Raw genomic sequence first — 19104 nt, forward strand, 5'->3', positions numbered from 1 at the left:
ACAGGAAAACAAACGAACAGATTCCTGAGTCTCCCCCCAACACTTCTGGTTATCAGAAGTGTATCACATGCAAATGGGAACATTTCACAGAGGCTCTTGTTATAATGCTGGCTGCTTATTAGTGCTGGATTTCCATATACCACAGAAGACAGCAGCATAGTTTAATAACCTTGGTACTTGGGTGGTTTTGTTTTTTTTTTTTTTTTTTTTTTTTGGGGGGGGGCGTTTTGTTTGTTTGTTTTTGTTTTTTTGTCAACCTCTTTTCTTCTCCTTCTAGACTTAGAAAACTGGAGCTGGGTGAATAACTTTGTGGGAAAATCCTCTAAAAAAAGAAAACAGGAGGAAGAAAAAGGGCAGTTTCTCTTGAGGAGGCATAGTTGGACAGATGTAAGAGTTAATACTCTTTAAGCTTTCTGTCTATTTGAAGTGGCCTTTCCAATCAAATAGTAAAACTCGGGCAATCCGCCTGAACAAATGAGTTTGCAGTTGCAAAACTCCTCCATACAGACATCAGTGTATAGCACAGACTGATCACCAACTGATCGAACTGATAGGAGAGGTAAGGGTATTTTCCAACCTAAATGATTCTATGATTCTATGACTGGTAGAATTGCTATTGTAAATTGCTCAGCAGGAAAGCCCTGAGGAGGAACAGAAAGGAAAAGTCTCTGTTTGGGTTATGTTACTTCTGCAGCAGGTGGAAAAGAGCCATCTGCTAACGCTGACCTCTGCCAGCTCCATTCTGTCTCATGGTCAGAAGGGACCCAAAGGAATGACAGCTACAACAGGGATGGGGGTCACACCTCAGCAGAGGATGGGGACAATGCCCTAGAGAAATGCCTTTGACAGCTCTGCTTTGCACCACCTTGATTCACAGTGACTGAAAGGCAGACTACAGGTCTGTGCATCACAGCCTCTCCATCTGGCAGTGTCCTCTTTAATCCCACCTGGGGAGAACAATGTGCTGGGTGGGCTTTTATTTCTTTCATGGAAAAAGCAGTGTGGTTTTAGCCCATGGATAACTGCTGCCAGGACAACAGATAGAGCTGGTGGTGGTTGCATCGCAGAGAGGAACCCCAGTTGGCTTCACAGTAGTTATGCCTGGTATCTGGCAGCATACTTCTGGTGCAACACAGAGGTCAGAAAAAGCTACCAAAAGCTGCCTCAGAAGCAGTGCCCACTTGAGTTTCCTGGGACAGATTGCCTGCGGCCAACCCCTCCTGACCACCACCAAGGTACAGACCCAAAGACATACTCCCCAGAGTGACTTGGAAAGTTTCATCTAACTGCAGTGCCATACTGGGAGAAATTTATGACAATACTGAAAAGTTACTTTGGAGGGGAAGAAAAACTAAGATACTGGTCATAAAAATATCTCCATTCCTCTTTTGACACCCAAGTTGCCCAGGCTTTGCACCATGAACATGCCTGCCCTTTCTTTTTTCACTGAGTGACCCACACCAAGCCTTTGTTGCCAGCTTGTTTAAGCAGTGCCACAGCTGACTGGTTGGGTAAGACAGAGTTAAAAAAACAACAGTGGATCTTGGGGCAACTATTATAAAAATGCCATTACTGGTGCACTACAGGCAGACAGGTGTGCTTGGTTTTAGGAATCACTGAAAAAGCTCTTAATTGGTCTGCCCTGTTTCCTTGTGCCAGCTATCTGCCCAGCTTTGAACATCCCAGTGAGCAGCCAGCCTGAGGCTACCAAGAGATATCAGAGAACACAGAGCAAAAAAGGGGTTGACAAGAAATGCAATGTGTGTCAAACACAGATTACATTTTCAACTTTTCATGTAAATGCTGTGAGTAACAGTTCTGTGGACCAATGGGGTCACCCAGCCTCTATAAATGTGATAACAACAAGGAGTTAAAATTCTACTTAATAATACTTCATTCAAAGAAAAAAAATTTAGTTCTCAGACTTGTGCTACCACCAAAAAAATGAAGTAGGAAAAATACATTTTCTTTGACCTACAAGTTATTTCATCAACCATATTCCTTTTAATACACAACTCCCCACCACTACAATTGCTGAAACAAATACCATTACATTTGAAGTTCAAGATGATTTACTTGGACCAGAGGCAGCCAGCAACAAAAGAATTTTAATGACTGTGGGAGGATCGTTGGTATTTTAAGAAGTCTTCTAAAACCTTTTGAAGGATTTGAGATAAGTAAAAATAAGTGGAGCGATTTTTTTTTTTTCCCATAAGTACTTTGCACCATGTTTTCACATAGCAGGAGTGAGTTCTACAACTGCACAATGAAGCTGGAAAATCTGAACAGAGAAGCAAAAGTTAAAATCTGAGATGAAACGAAGTGGCATGGGAAACACTCTAAAGAAGACAGCAAATGAACCCTATTCCAAGCTCTGATTTTTATTCTCTTTGCTCACAGCAGCTTTAATTTCATTAGCTTGCAAAGAAACACTCAATCCACAGATCAGATTTTTCAAGGATATAGAGAGATCATGTCAAAAAAATAAAGCACTAATTAATTTTTAAACAGCAGCCACACGCTCAGTGAGTTCCTCTAGTGGAATCGTACAAGCAACGTTTGCGTTCTGTTGCCTTTGCTTTAAAGCATCGCACTTCACCTTCTGGAAGAAAAAGCCACCTGCTGCTAGAAGTGCTCTGATTAATCTACATGACAACTGAAATTTTAACTGAAATTTAACTTAAATCTTAAATTTAAGTGTTCAAATGGTCCAGCTTCTTGAATTGTCAAATGCCTCCTTGGAGAAGAGCTGATCGATGTACCTGGGCAGCAACTGCCACCTGTCACAATTACAATAAGAAAATAAAAGCTGCCCTGGACACATATATTCACAAGCGGCCTCTGGACCCACCTGCATATCATGAACAATTGCATGGTTTAAAACTATTCACCCACAACTTCTCTAAAATCACTGCACTTTCAGCACAGTAAGCTAAGGTGAATTATTTGCTGCTCTTTTCTTAAGATCATCATCCCCCCACCCTATCCAGGAGAGATTCACTAAACAGCATGCAAACAGCAGTGAAAAGGACACTTGGAAAGGGCACACTGTCCTCACGCCTCCCCCAACCCCCGCCCAACCCCCCCCCCCCAAAAAAAACACCCCCCCCTCCCAAAAAAAAGGAAGTGTCTATGATATCCTTCTTTCGTGAGGGAGTTGGGGACAGGAAAAAGTGCTCTGCCTGATCCAAGGAAGAAAGCAACTATGAGCACTCTTGAGAAAAGGAAATTATTTTTTAGTCAGATGTTGCCGGTCATTGGAGGCACTCTTACCCTCTCCCTTCTTCTGCTTACCTGCAATAGCTCAAACACCATGCAAGCAGTAATGAAAATTTATGAGTGGCTTAGCAAGAAGATGTTTTTAAATCAAAAAGTTCATATAGCTTGTTCTTCTCTTTCTCAGTACTGTTATGTGGATAAAAAGCAAATCGGCCTTCACATTCACTTGCTCTCAAATAGAGTCAGGAAAAAGAGCTGGTTTGTCCAAAGTAAGTGTGACATTCAGTAACTCGGTCAAATGGCAGATAATGTTGTGTTTATCTTCTCTGCCCGCTCCATCTTCCACAATGTCCACACAAATTTGGCTTGACAGTACAGATGAATTTCAGTTTTACTAAAAGCCATGGCAAAACTTCCAGCTTTATTCAGTGGAGACAGTTTCTGCTCACTTGCTGCTCTTCCCTCCCTCAGTGAGGAACTGCCTTTCCCAAGCTATTTTATGCTTGGAAGCATAAAATCCATACATCTCTTCAAAGCAAGGGATGCTAAAAACTCTGCTGCTTGCTGGGCTGACCCTGCCTCCTCCATTTCCTCCTTGCCCGAATGGGAGAATATTGCCCCTTATATTACATTCCAGGACAGTACTTTGAAGGATACATCTCTATTTTTTTTGTTTGTTTTTTGTTTGTTTTGTGGTTTTGGCTTTTTGTTTGTTTTTTGGTTTGTTGTTTTTTTTTTTGTTGTTGATATAGAGGCAAATTATGATGAGTAAAATGCCCCCAGGAATTTACTGTTGATATATTTGACATTGTCAGGAGAACACACAGCTTCCCAGTGAAAGGTCCCAAGTTTTTTATTAGCAAGATCCCATGTTTGTTCACTTTTACCCCTGTCAAGGAGTTTTGATTAATGTCACTGATTCTTGCTAACGAAGATTCACACAATTGGCATTTCCCTTCAAAACAGCCATGTACATGAAAAAAATCCGTCTGTTAGGTTAGCTGTTCATAACAATGTGCATGTGTGGCTGTTACCTGTAGCATGGTCTTATAGGTATACAGACCTATAATATATAGGTATATATATTGCAAGCATCACTTGCAATAGCTGACTACCTATGTCGTTTTCACCTTACAAAATAAAATTGTACCTTGGTTCTTAGTAGTCCATGGCTTGTAGGATGAAGCATACATCTTTTGAAAGATAGCCTAGAAATGTTTCTCAGTGCAAAAATGCAGTAGCTGTTTGTTTTTTCTAATTACAAGAAAAATACCATTAAAACATATCCATTTTTTTACATTAAAAATCCCTTTGCTTTCCCAATGCCATAAATATATATATTTTAAAATCTATCAACCTGACTGTAGCCCTTTCAGACCTTAGCAATGTGTTGTACTTTAAGAACTTGTCCATGAAAAACTTGGGACCCCTCATGTGTCATACATTGCATACTGCTCTTCAAAGAACAACGTTAAATACCTTGTGACTAGAGTACTGTTTATTTCATAATCTAAACAAACACTGGAATACAGTCTATGCTTTTCTACTTTCCTGAAGACTTTACAACAAGGGTTTGTTTTTGTTTTTTTTACCTAATTAAAACAATCTGCATACACACAGAGCATGCATGCTTTCTAACACCAGTAATGAAGGTAAGAAGAGTCAGTTTCCATCATCTTTCTGTTGCCTGTATTAGAAAAAAAAATACTTTTGTTTTTAATGTAGTTATGGCAGAGTGGCTAAGGATATGAAGACTAGAGCACAGTTTTACTCCCTGCACAGAAAATGTTCATCACAAGCATGCTGATGATGATAAATATTACATGTCTATTAAATGATAGGCATACTTTTATCCCCTTTACTCCCTTTTTAAAAAGACTAAGTGGCTACATGTAAATGCAGTGAAGCAGGTATAAGCTTAATTAATCGGAGTTGATTCAGACTGGCACCAAGATGCAGCGAAGTCCGACAAAGTCTCAGTGAGGCTTTCCATGAGCTATCGATGACTTTCACCACAAGGCACCTGCCTTCTGCTTTTTGAAAGCAGAAATCAAAAGCCTTGCAGCTCGGCCAGTCCTGCAGATGGGGTGGACTGCGCCAGTGTGTTGGGCTCCCTGGAAAAGAAGCACTTGTAGTCCATTAGTGTTTGAGAAAACCTTGTGAGTGGGTAACCTTCCCTGGGGCCGTGCTCCCACCCAGCTCTGTGGCATAGCCCTCTGCTCTTTGTCGGCCACGCGGCTGGCTGCGGTTTTACACCACCGAGTGGTCGTTGCTGTGGACACCAGCCAAGATGGTGTGGTTCAGTGAGGATGCCGACCGGTCCGAGCCTTCGGTGGGGCCGTTGGCACTCTCACTGCGCTGGCAGCAGAGGATCTGCTTGAAGGTCGCACTCATCTCCTTGTCCCGATAGGAGTAGATGATGGGGTTCATGGCGGAGTTGAACTCCGCCAGGAGCAGGAAGAATTTTTCATAGGCCAGGACGTTACACTGGGGACAGCAAACATCAAGGAGCAGCAAGACTAATCCTGGGGTCCAGCAGATTATGAAAGCACCTAGGAAGAGAAAGAGAGGACAAAAACCAACAAACCCCACAAATACACTAATGCACCATTACTTGTCAAAACACTAAGAGAACCATCCAACTGGAAGTGACAATGGTTTTCTCTTCCAAGAGTATCGTTCCCACACTATTTCTTCGTTGACCTGATGAGAGGGATGTGTTTCAAAGATCTGTAAATGGTTATGGGCAGCACATCAAAAGAGCAAGGCATTCCCCACACACACACTCACCATCCAAAACTCTGCTTGGCAAATACTTTTGTGTTTAAAGTTGATAATGAGGAACACTTTCCCTTCAGCTAGAGACCTCTGACTAATCAATCTCTTGATCAGGAGAAACAATGCAGTAGTTTACTTCTCAAACTAATAACAACAAAGAAAACCTTTCTGTGAGTGCTGTGACTGAAGCATCAGTAACAGAAAAAGAGTGGTGCAGGCAGCAATTCTCAAGAAAAAGAAAGACTGGGTCTTGTTAATCCATTTCAGCCCCATTATGTAACGGAAAGTCCTAAACACACATCCTTCTTGCACTGAAATGCCGGCCTTCAACAGATCTACTTCTTTTTTTAGGGCTCTATTCACTAGAAATTCAGAGGCTCCTCAGGCTTCAATAGCGTAAATGCCAAATGCCTCACACTGATTAAAATGCTTCCCCCTCCTTTCACTGCTTTGCAAAGCTCTGAGGGGAGTAAAGCCCAGAACAAAATTCAGAGTTCAATACAGAAATGAAATCATATGCCTTGCACTTTTTTGGGAGTACTCAGTTAAGCAAAGATGAAAACCCCTTCCAAGGTTATAGATGTTTTAAATATTAGCACTGCTGGGGAAGCCCTTACACACTAGTCATGTCAGAACAAAGACAGTGCTCCTGAGATTTTCCAGGCTGACATGCTTGCCTGATGTGGAAACCAAGTCTTATCATCAGTGGGCAGGCTCAGCACAGGCAGCAGCAATAAGGGCTTCCCAGCACTACCTGGCAAGCGCTGTTTTCAGACAGGTTCTCCTGTCACTGTGGTATTTATTTGCTAACACACTGACTTTGTTTTTTTCTGCAGTGATGCTCTCTGCAGGTCTAGCAGCTGACTACAGTCAGCCTCTGGAGCATGCAGACTTTTTGCCGTGCCTGCCAAGAAGGTGCCAAGCTATTTCCAGTTTGGGCAGCAGCGCCTGTAAGCTGTGCAGACACCTTTCTGTTTGGATACCAAACTCACCTAGATCAAACAGAAAAATGTTTTCTGAAGGGCTTTGCAAACATGCGTGGTGTGCTGCGCTACAGACACTGGTTGCCAACCAGGCAACCACACACAGGCTTCCTACGTACCAGAAGACATCCCTATACTGAGCTTGCTCGCAACTGATGGTGCCACAGTGCCACTCAATGCCTATCACTTTGCTGACCAACTAAGACTGCAAAGGGAAAGAAGCTGTTAGGCAAACTGCTGGCTGACAGTACAAAGCATCGATGTCTTTGGCCAAATGACTTTGTTAGGGGCTGGCAGCAATTTTACAGCATAGGGATGAAACTCTCCCACGCCAAGGTGGCATCAAACACAAGAATACACTTCACAGCTTTTGTCTGCAGCTCTTTTGGAATTCTAGCAGTCCTAGAAAAGAGTACTTGAAACCCATACAAAGGACTACAGTCTTTTGTCCCTTCCTTGTACCAGTTCCCAGAAAAGTAGAAAACGTCACCTCTTTATTTGCAGGATTGTCTGCATTGATACAGAGGCTGTCCTCTGCATGCAGCAGCTCTGCTGAGCTGGTTTCTGCAGAAACCAAGCTAAACTTCCCAATTCAACCACTCACTCCTGAAACTGGTGTGTTCAACCTCTTAGCTAGCGAGGCAGTGGTAGACTTTGTTCCAGCTTGAGCATGTATTTTCTTCATTACAGTCTGCCTCAGGAGAACATCAGAGAAGGGAACAGTGCAAGTCTTGGGACCTACAGTTGAGTACCAAAGACGATGACAGCACCCTCACCAGGCCTGTAGCAGAGAAGTCCAATGCGGGAACAATAGAGCTGACAAGAAAGCTCTCAATGCATTGTTCAAAGTTGCAATTGAAAGCTTCCAATTTTTCAACAATTTTTTGGTTTTCTTTTGTTTCTTTTCCCCCAGATCTGTTGTTGAGAATCTGAACATGCCGAACAGGATACGGTGTTGCTATCATTTTTTGGGTATGTTAAAAGCATCAACAAGAAGAAATAGTACTGTGAGGCAGGTAGGCATTTGCCCTTGGGAAAGCCCCAAATTCTTTGACAAAAGTCCACATGTGGCCCACTGCATTGACACTGGTCTCAGGCAGAGTTTCTGAGCCCTTCTGGGCTCCTCAGTATCTCAGATAGGTCCAATAACTCATATGCTGAGGCTTGACATGACTGCACTTCAAAGTGAACTGTGACTGAGCAAGCAACTAAATGCCCTGTGAAGCTCAATGCTACGCTGAAAAAAGATAAAAACAAAGGGTCGCTTTCCCACACGGCTCTGGAAGGGTATGGAAGTAATTACTCTGCAAGTTGTCACCCTGCTGCTCACACTGGACATGGAGCTGGGTCAATGATGTGCTGGCAGCCAGGGTGTCAAGAGAAGGAGAAACGCACGCTGCCCAGCTCCAGACCTGTCTGGGTAACATGGGCTTTCCTCTGCCCTGGCCCCCAGCCACAGGCCAGGCTGATTTTCCAACCTTTCCCCCATGTGGCAGCAGCAGCAGCAGAGGAGCACACAGCATCCAGGACCTCACCTTTGTGCAAACAGGGCTAGCTTCAAGTCTCTGAACAGACAGCTCATTTGTTATTGGAAACTAAAACCCACTGAAGACAGCCCCATTCATTCTAGAGGGTTTTATTTTATTTTAGCCCCTGGGATTTTCCTAGCAAAACTTCCCATCATGCTAATGGCTCCTGCAGCTTATTAAGTGCTTGCAAATGGTGACACAAACAATGCTTTGGGTTTTCTCACTTGTTATGTAACTGTCAGTACCCTGGAAAATACTGGAAAGCATCACTCATGGTAAGGGCATGTTTGAGTTAGGTACTGTGCAAGGAACATAAAAATGTCAGGCTCCTATTACTTCAGATTTAGGAATCATCTGTTAACATTGAATTCTTTCTCTGAAAGGAAACACAAGCTTGGAATTTATTTTTCCTACTTCTTACTTGGAATATTTGTCAAAGTAAAGTGATACTAAGCTAAAAGCTAGGTTAAATTCTCCCCTTTCCAGAAATCTGTTCTGTATTGATTTCACCAAAAATGAAGATCTAAGAATATCACATCTAATAAAACTATGAGATCCAAAAACTTCCTGCTACCAAATACTGAAAAGCCTTAAGCGTACATCAAAATCTTGATGTATTTTTCTGCTCAGGAACAGAACTGAGAGTAGCCTGAAGTAAAGTATGAGTAATTTCCACGTGTACCTTAATATTTTACAAACATGGTCAAAGCAATGATATACAAAGCAGTTCTATTGCATTCAGTGAATTAATTTGTTCATCTTCATGGGTATGTCATTGTCACGCCACGGCACTAGGAGAGCCCAACATGTACAAATAAAATCCTTGGGTGGCTGAAGAGCACCATGGCCTGGAAAGATAGCACCTTGGGGTGACACCTCCAACCCTGGCAGTCCTTAGAGGTGCTGGCACTGCACAAGGCTGACCAAGCTGTCCAGTTGCAGAAGGAGGAACATCTCTGTGTTGCCTGGCCAAGTTCTGCCCTGCAGGTCTGGCAAGAGGGATGGGTGGGGAAGAAATGGCCATCAGGCTGAAGGGGCAACTGGCTAGCCATGAGACAGAAAAGCTTGAGGGAACCAGAAAAATGCCACTGTACATTTTAAAAAAAGATTTAAGGAGACAAGAGGAGAAGGGCTGATACAGGCCAAACTTTCTGTTGCTGTGTGGTACTTTCATCCATGGCTGAAACTCCAGCTCCTCATGCATACCCTGTCTTGCTGTGCTGTGACAGAAGTCCACCGAGGGCTTTCCAATCACCACAATATGACTTCATCACATCTCCCTGAACCTGGTGCACCAGAGCAAATTGCACTTCCATAGTAGCTGGATGCTTGGGAACTCCTGGGTAAGCATGGCATGGCCTCACAGCAAGATTTGATTGCAAGACAGTAAAAACTGTTGTGGGCAGTAGGCATATGAAACCAACCATGATAGATGACACAAAAATAAGTGAGTAGAAAAATAAAAGAGAAAACTCCAAAACCCAGCAGCAGAAAGGAAACAAGCTACATGAGAATAAGCACGGATGAACTAGTCACTCATTACTAGGATGCCAGACTGGATGGCTACTCATGAAACTTCATGAAACTTCTCATGTTAGCAGGTGAATCATTTTGTAAGCAGCAACTTTCCCTCCCCCCCCCCCCCCCCCCCGACAGCCTAAATCTGTGTTTATTCTATGAATGTTTCTTTTCCTCTAACTCACAACAGCAAAAAAGTGTTTCTGCTCCTGCCAAGTCACACACTGCTGTCCCTGGGAGGCTCCAGTGGGATGCGGCTCTTGTCAATGCACACCTATTCTGAAACACCCCTTTTCTCCTGCTTAACCATATTATGTCCCTTTTGTGTGTCCTTTTCTACCCATCTTGATGTTGACCCTGACTTTGCTGTTTTCTGGCACAGCCTTACACCCACCCTGCAAATCCCTTGTAAGAAGAAGTCCATATGGAGGTGAAAAACTATAGAAAGGCCCTCTTGGAGTGAGAGAGGAGAAGGGGGGATAAAGATCTCACTTGTGTTTGCAGTTTTGTAAAGATTACAGAAACCGGGTAAGGCACTACCATATCAAAGACAGAAAAGACCCACTCCAGCTGAACTGCAGCGACATTTATGTTCTGCCACTCTTGCCCACACACTGTCCTCTCCAAATCCCTTCCTGTTGTCAGTGGCACTTGTGACAGGTGGCTACACCATCTCTTCCACTGGGTTGATGGTGACCTACAGAGGAAAGGACATCGAGCATCACTGCCAGTTACCCACAGGGAGAAGGGTCTTGCTGCACATTCTGCAGGCTGAAAGCAATGCTATGGGGAGATGATTTGTTTTATTTAACAAAACTATAGCCAAAAAGACCTACAGAAATGCCTGGCAACTTCCATGCCCTGATACAATCCCACCCTCAGCAGGGAAATCCACTTGCTGTGTTAGCTGAGGAGCAAGCTCATCAGCCACAACACAACTGCACTTCTTCATGCCCTAGCCATCTGTAAGCTGTATCAACATCCCTCCTTATCACACTGCATAACTGTCTTGTGCATAGCATGAATAGACATAAGTACTGCATGAAACAGTGCTTATTTAGTTACATATTGTTTTCCCCAGATACAAATATTAGAGAATGAAATCTAAAATGAATGCTGAATAATTATATATGCAAAAGATCCATGAAGATCATTTATCACACTGTAAACATACAGAGTATATGAGTTGTTCTTCTAATTCTAGTCTGACATAATTTTCCCCAATTTTGCCACAATATTACTACAATATTGCTTATAGTTCTAGGTGGATGAAAACACAGTTGTTGCTGGTTTTTGTAGTTTCTGCTGAAAATAGTCTATATTGGGGTAAGGTGTGCTTCCACGCATGGAATTTTTATGTGAAAAAATAAAATGTGGCTACCACATATGGACCAGATTAACAAATGTAACATAATCCTATGCTGAATTTGGCAAATTCTGCAGAACCTCAGATATACAAGGCTTTTCTCTCCATCCACAGACTCCAAAAGACTAGTGGAAGATGCTAGTGAAAGACAATCCTTGAAAAAGGAGGAGGGCAGCATGCAGCAGGCCAGCAAGAATGGTCTTGTTGGAAAGGGTGCTATCAAAACCCCTTCATTTATTTAAGGTGTCTGTGTTTAAGGAAGCTGTGTGAATTTTGAATTAGTGAGAGATTTGTAGCACACTCCTGCCATTTTTGATTGAGGGCAGAATGCTGCTTTCTCTGACATGTGTCTGGGAGACTTGGATGTGATGGCCCCCTTTGGGTTTCAAGCCAAACATTTCTCTGGTGGAACTGTGTATGAAAGGAAAGGTGGATACCTCCAGCAGTGTGAAACAGGAGATGAGAAACAAAACAACACTAAATAACATCTACATGCATATTCATGCAGTGGTATCTTAAATATACATCTCATAAGATGATTTGGAGCAAGATGACCCAAGCAAATATGAGAAAATACACAACTATGTGGCATATGGGAAGAGCTGGGTGGTATGAGCTATCAGCTTCTCTTTCACAACACTATACATACCCATCCCTGGGGACCCCTGTTTTAGTCTTCCATGAGCTGAATAGCTCTGAATGTGCAGGTTACAGATAAAATCCAGACATCAGCTTTTCCAAGGACCCGAACTCCACATGAGAAGTTGACAGGTTTGCCAGATTTTTCAGTATACTGCATCCATGGTTTGGACAGGGATTTTTAAATAATCTGTTTCTGCTAGTACTGCATCCATTCTCTGACTTCCTACCTTCTCTACAGCTATATGCACCAGCACATTCCGGTTTCTTCCTGAATCCTGTCTGAGCTTGCAAGTTTGGTCAGGCTTTGCACAAAATAATGGGTGGATCATGTAGAACGCAGAAATCTTGCCTTGATCCAAAACCTATTTCCCCTTCCCAGCAGGAATACAGTGCTTGCTTCTAACATGTCTTCACTTTTGAACTCCTGTGCACAGAATTTACTCAGTGTTTAAGGGGTGGCCACCTTTGTCAACAAATCACCCCCTCTCTGAGGATCCTTTCTGCTTCCCTCTCAAACCATTCATCTGGTTTAAAACAAGCTGATAACTTTACATGAATGCTTTCTTGGGGCTCTGCCTGTGCTCTAGCTGGGCTGGGAGGAGCGGCAAGCCTTGCCTACAAGTTAAGTTCCAGTGCATGTTAACATCACCTCATTCTGGGCTTTAATATTTAGTATTTCACCTGTCTCTCAATCTCTTTAATGTTCCTCACCTTCTTTCTTTCCAGAGAAAATAAAGTAAAAAACCTCTTCTTAAATGGACATGCATCCTTGACCACAACTGATACTCCTGATGGCATACAGACTCCTTTGCTACAGGCTGGCCTCTGCTCTCCCTGTTCTCTTCCAGTGCTCACATCATTTCACATTTCACATCACCACACTGCTCTTGACAATTTGTCATTGAAACACTGATCTTACAAATTCCTCGGTGAAATCTTCAGGTCAAAGTCTTCCTTTTAAATCAAACACACTTCTGCATCTACACCTGCTGCACACAGGGCCAGCTGAAGACACCCCTGACTCACTGCAGCATTTCACTGGGTGCTGACAACAACCGACAGCCAACAAATGTGCTGGTAGCACCAGCCGCATGCCTGCTGCCTCTCAGCATGGGGATGCTCAGACGGAAAAAGCTTGTGGTCAGTACGACTGCATCTACAGCCATTGCACCTCCCCGTTTCTCACGGTGGCCGACACCTTCGGTCTTATCTTTGTGTTTTGGTTTGCAAGCCCAGACCAGGGTAATGAAGAGCAGGTTTCTCTCAGGAGGACTTGCCAATGGCAGCTGTGGGAGTCCTCGTGAGCTTGCTCCCTGCAGCACTCTGAGCTCGCCACGCCTGAGTGCTTGCTGCCAAGTGCGGGAAGCAGGGTACGCTGACACTTGGCCTCCTGCCTCTTCTTCTGAAGGTCCTAGCTGCTGGGTGTCTTTCCACCTGGACCCTGAGTGGCCTTTCCATAGAGCCTGGCATCAGCTGCGGATGTTTCAGATACCACATAGGTCTCCATGCCGTTGTGTTATCTCTGTAGTATCCGAAGCTTTTGAAGTTTGAAACAGCAACAGACAGAAAAGCCTGGAGAGAACTGATAACAAAACAAAACAAACTGAAGAGAAAATGAGACGTGAGCAGAAGCAAGCAGTCAGAACTGATCTGTTTATTTCATGGGTGCTCATTAAATCCTAGCCCAGGTTAACACTTGCCTGGTGTCATTCTCTGCCTGCTGCTTGCAGTCCTGCAAAATGAGTTCGCTGGTCTCTGGCCAGCTGATCCAGCGCCTCCCCAGTATTTGTTGACTGACACGTCTGAAGGAGAGATCAAGTGCTAATGCAAATGGAGGAGACCAGGACTGTTTTTCAACTGACACCTGCAAACCAAAGGCGTTTGAATACCTTCGCCTTTCAAACTTATGCTTGTTGTGGTTTTAAAGAACAAATCGCAAAGGCAGCACGTGCAAACCACTTTCCAAAAAGAAAGCAAAAGCTTTGGCCCGTGGCAATTTATCCACGTGCATTTGAATCCCTCAAATCAAAAAGTGTTAAAGGAAAACAGAATTCACCACTGATCTAGTGACTGCAGGAGAGAGACAGTGGTCCCCTCACCACTCCCTGCAAAAGAAGAAATGAAGCCTTTTATCTATAAAAAGCATTTTAGACAAAAACAGGAAGTCATTAAACACCAATGGTCAGGATTCCAACTGATTTCTAAATTCATAAAGATACGTGAAGCTAATCTCTGAATAAAAGCCTGGCTGTTGCCAAAGCAATCTGAGTATTTATCTCTGTGTAAAGACAAACAGTAGTCCCTGTGGAGTTTTGCTGTTGCCAAAAACCTGACATATGGAGGAAATTTTAGTGTCTTTTTCAGCTTTCAGCCGTTCTAGATGAGCCTTTATTCTCTGTTGTGGACACAAACACTCCTACAGTCCCAAATCAGTGGCAGTAGCTTGGCTGGAAAAGGAACACAAAAGCCCATCTGATAAGAGGCTCCTGAGGCTCCTGGTCCCTTCGACACAGGACAAAGAAAAGCAGGCAACCGATGTCTGGGGAGAACTAGAAGCAAGAAACTGCCTTTCAGTCCATTTCTGGCAACCTACCTGCATCCCCTAGCCCAAACTCAGCCAGGATCCTCTTTGTGGGCACTGATTGCGCAGGGTCATAACTGGGGGTGCCAGGTGGGTGACAGACCCATGCCTGAACAGCAAGAAGACCCTGTCCTAGGAGTCTGGTGAGGCCTTCAGGTCCTGGATGCGGGGTAGCTGGAGGTGGCCAGGTCTGGCGGCGATGCGGTGTGTAGACAAACACGCCTAGGCAAGCACGATGGCTCGCCACAAGAGGTCATCTGAGGCGGGAGTGGGACGGCTGGCACCCTGCAGGCCGGGCTCACAAACTAGAGACTGTTCTGCCCGTCTCCACAAGGTATATTTAGCGCGCCTGGGACTTGGGTGTTTCCCCACTTCTCTAGTACCTGCAGTTTTCAATCACAGAAAAATCATTCACAGCCATGATGAAAAAAAACCCTGTCTTGCCCACTTTTCCTCTGGAAATCCATGCACCGCCTGCGGTGCTCTGGTACTTTCCCATGGACAGTCACAATGCTACACTCAAACAATACAGTTTGTTTAGCAGATTTCAAACAACTCTGGTACAAGAGATTGTTTAATTGTATTTTCTTTTGTTGTTAAGGGCATTAAGTGTTACTGATAATATGTTTGGATAAGCTCCAGTTGCAACACAAGTTTCCAAATGAAGCATGGGTGGATGCAATTTAATATGTAAAGGACTGCTTTGATTCTTACATAAGATGAAACTAATAATATTAGAAGAAAAATATTAGCCTCTATCTGCTTCCTTAATAGCAATAAAATTTGTTTCTCCCATGCGAGTACCAGACTATGAACAGGAGAAAGGGTTACAAAGAGGTAGAGATACTTAAAATGACTGTTATATTCCAGCTCTACCTCAACTACAATAAAACTGTGTGTGCTTTTATTTTTGCATAGACATATGACAATTTATCTCATTATAGCTAGCTGGTTAAGCTGTGGTAGACACCCCTCGAAGGAACTGCATCAAGACCAGTTACACAAAACAGTTTAAAGAATCAGAATCCACCGGTGGCAGTGCTCCTCTGGCAAAATGAAGCACATGAGCTCCGGGGTGCAGTGGACAACAGGGGAAAACCCCTCTGCGTTAAAGGGATGTCACTCCAGAATAAAACTTCTGGAAAATCAGTCTGTCTTTTAGATATGTTAGGATAGCCTCCTCCTCAAAAAGACCTACTCCTCATCTGAGTAGATGAAAAGACTGCCTTAAAGCAGCAGCAGTGTTGGACAGGCTGTACACAAACTGCAGCGCTACCGTAAGTCACCTGCACACCTCTGCACTGAAGCAGCGTCTAGGTCATACAGATATTACTCAGGTTATCAGACTACCAGTAAGGTGTCTACAAATAGCAATGATAAAACAGAGGGATAGCAGACAGATATGGCATAACACTTCACGAGAGAAGCACTGAGTAAAACGAACCACCCAAATTTTTCTTCTGATAAGTAAATTCTGACAGCTTATCAGAAGGGTAAATTCCAGGTTTTAGCACTTAATTCCATATGTACTTGTTTAAACCTGTCTCTATGAGGCTGACAGCTTGGGTAGAAAATGCAGCTTGTGGTCTATATTTCTACAGGAAGATGAGACATGATTTAAAGGGATGCAGCTACCTCTTGGTTCTCACAGATACTTCTGAATTCCCTTGGAACATCTCATTTTCCCTGTCTGGACAAGATGTCATCATAGTGTAACTTATGTCTTAGGCGAGAATGGAAGATTAGTATTTTATCAACTACACTGAAGCCAGCCTCTGGCTTTTCTTTCATATTCAAAATCTGGATTCTCTTTCCTATCAGTCAGAAAGGAGCAATGCAGTTGGGTATAGCAGGTACTTTTTTCCCTGTCAGAAGGGTGTTTACTGTCCTGCAGCATATAATTTTACTGTGGTAATGAAAGTATTTCTCATACTTAAAATGGGAAATACAGCAAAACAAGTCTGGAAATGTTTCATTGCTGATGGTAGATGTCTGGATTCCAGTGGCAGCTTTTCTGTGTTTTCCTTTGTATTTAGCATTACAGAATCTATATTGATTTAAAGTCTTCAGGCAAACACAGAAGACAGCACTGATAAAGTTTAGCCTTTATTTCAACTCAGCTTCCAGAATCACACTGCCAAACCACGTATTACTGGGGGAAAAAAAGAGTGTGTATGCAGCTAGCCCCCCTCTCTCACCAGTACACAGTTGTGGAAAATCCTGGGAACACAGCTATTTGGGGAGAGATCCTTTGCGCAGTTCCATGTCATTAGGTCAGGACAAAGCAAGGGAAAAATTCAGAATGCATTGGACACCTCCATCACTACTAGCGAGGGAACCCCAGTCTGATCCACCTAAAGGGTTAGCTGTTAAAACTGCTTCTGGGTTAGGTGAGTGACATATCCTCTCACCACGACTGAGTTTTCACAGACTCCACATATTTATCTGAGATGTGAGTTTGATTCAGCATACTGAACTAAGCTAGTGTTTCAGTTGGTTTTCAGGAGCAGCGCTCTACCTTTGGCAGTCTGCTCTCCTGTGCTATATTTAACCCCTGCTATACAAAGTATGGCACCTAGAAGTGTCCAAGAATAGCGCTTGCCTTTCAGCTACTGTGTTAGCACCACATCCTGCGTCACTGTGGCTTAAAGATTTCTATATAAATAGCCTCTGAAACCACAAAAAGAAGCACTATCACACTATTTTCAAGGTTGCTCAATCTGCATGTTTCTGAGGATGTGACTCCTTTGACCTCTGGCACACAGTCTGCTCCAGTGTCCCCATAAAAGACTGTAGATTTTGGCTATGATAAAAAGGAACAATAACGACGAAGGAAAAAAAAAAAAAAAAAAAAAGCGGTCTTCTCTTTCAGCTCACTTACTCCCACCTACTCATGAAAGAGCAATTTTATTGCAGCAGAATACTAAGCTACTTTCAACACCAAAACTGGGCTGATTCCCAGCCACCTCCATTTCTTTCAGGGGTGCCCACAAGAAGTGCCAGACAAAGGTCATTTAAATCCAGCCCTTATCTACCAAGTGAGGAAGGAAGAGGTGTCAACACTGCTGCTTTCTTTCTAGCATGCCTGGACCCCAGCTCGGCTTTGTCCTGGGTCTTCTCCTGCTGGGCACGGAAAAAGCTCTGTTCCCACCGAACTCTTGGCCTCTCTTTTCTAAGGTTACCTGTCTCCAGACTAAAGGGTGAAACCACCTCATCCCTTAGGAAGACACAAAGAAGGCAAGCTGCTGCCAGGGGAGAGCTCATGGCTGTGCTCCCCCACAGACATGCCGGGGAGCGTGCTGCTTCGGCAGGGCAAGATCTTGAAAATTCTTCCCTTTTAGCACTCTCTGCTTGCCAGGGACTTCAGTCTTCAGGGGATAAGGGATTTAAACCATTCAATGTAAAATCTTTGGCAGTTGTAAATGACACCATCTAGTATTTTCAAAATACAAGACATTTATCTGAGATGCAAACCGAGTGGATTTGGTAATAATTCACCTCACCATTATATGCGGCAGGACAGTACTTTTTAAAATAACCACTAACAACAGCTCCATCAGATGCAGCACATCAGCTAAGTACAATGCAGGCCACACCAATGGCTGCCAGAAGCAGAATATACCTGTTGAAAGCGTTTGCTTCGCACTTGGAAAGCCTGAGACTGCATGCAGAGAATGATAAAGCAGTGGCATCCAAAAAGCAAGCCTCATTTTTTATCCACGCTCTGATGGCCCTTAGATCTGTCTAATCCCCACTGATTGATCCCATATGCTGTGCCCACTGGCCACATCTGCACGGCATGCTGCTCTGATCCGTCAGTGAGAATAGGTTCTAGATGCAGGTTTGGGATGTCTGCTCAAAGAAAGGGGACAGCATACAAGCAGGGAGCCAGCCATCAAAGAAATCATAACTCCACTGACTTCCAGAAGCAGTTGTAAAAACAAACAGTTGCAAATGGTACAGCTGCACTGAAAGCAGGACTCCAAAAGAAAAACAAAGGCTCCTCCATACTCTCTGTGGAAAACCACAAGAACTTTCTGCAAGTTTATCAGCCCTTAAAAGAAGGTCTTAGTATGTCTAAGCCATCTACTGTAGTGCATCTTTCTGTTCTAAACAATGCTGGGTTGCAACCATGGATACAGGTTGCAAAATAGAAAACCTAACTAGCATAACATCAGCTGTAGTTCCCCAATGAAAGAAGAGCTGAATGACCAAGACTGCTACCAAATCATAAAGGCAGTTTCCAGCTGGATTACCTTCGGCATCTTGCACAGGTCTGCAGCTCAGCTATGGGGCTGAGAAGGCAGTAAATTGATGGGCTAGCAAAAGGGATGAGACAGGGCCATGCTGATTAAAAGTACACCTCCTCAAATCACTGCTGCCAGCTTCTGAATTGCTCCATGTTAAAAAAAAAACCCTACAGCACCAAGGAGACAGGTTCTGCTCACTGGCACTGCTCGATGGTACCAGCATGTGTCCAGGAGGTGA

At 43.6% G+C, this 19104-nt stretch overlaps 1 protein-coding gene across 4 annotated transcripts in view; it reads right to left on the reverse strand.

Moving 5' to 3' along the window:
- Window positions 1–219: 219 nt before the first annotated feature.
- The window catches only part of LPAR1 (lysophosphatidic acid receptor 1), a 77088-nt gene continuing 58203 nt past the window's right edge, over window positions 220–19104 (reverse strand). For all 4 annotated transcript variants that reach the window (XM_056324911.1, XM_056324908.1, XM_056324910.1 and 1 more), the window contains one exon: window positions 220–5771. In XM_056324911.1, the coding sequence (XP_056180886.1) occupies window positions 5470–5771 (302 nt within the window). In that variant the 3' untranslated portion in view covers window positions 220–5469. The remainder of the gene's footprint in view (window positions 5772–19104) is intronic.

Source organism: Falco biarmicus, chromosome Z, assembly GCF_023638135.1.
Source record: "Falco biarmicus isolate bFalBia1 chromosome Z, bFalBia1.pri, whole genome shotgun sequence".
Classification (NCBI taxonomy): Eukaryota; Metazoa; Chordata; class Aves; order Falconiformes; family Falconidae; genus Falco; species Falco biarmicus.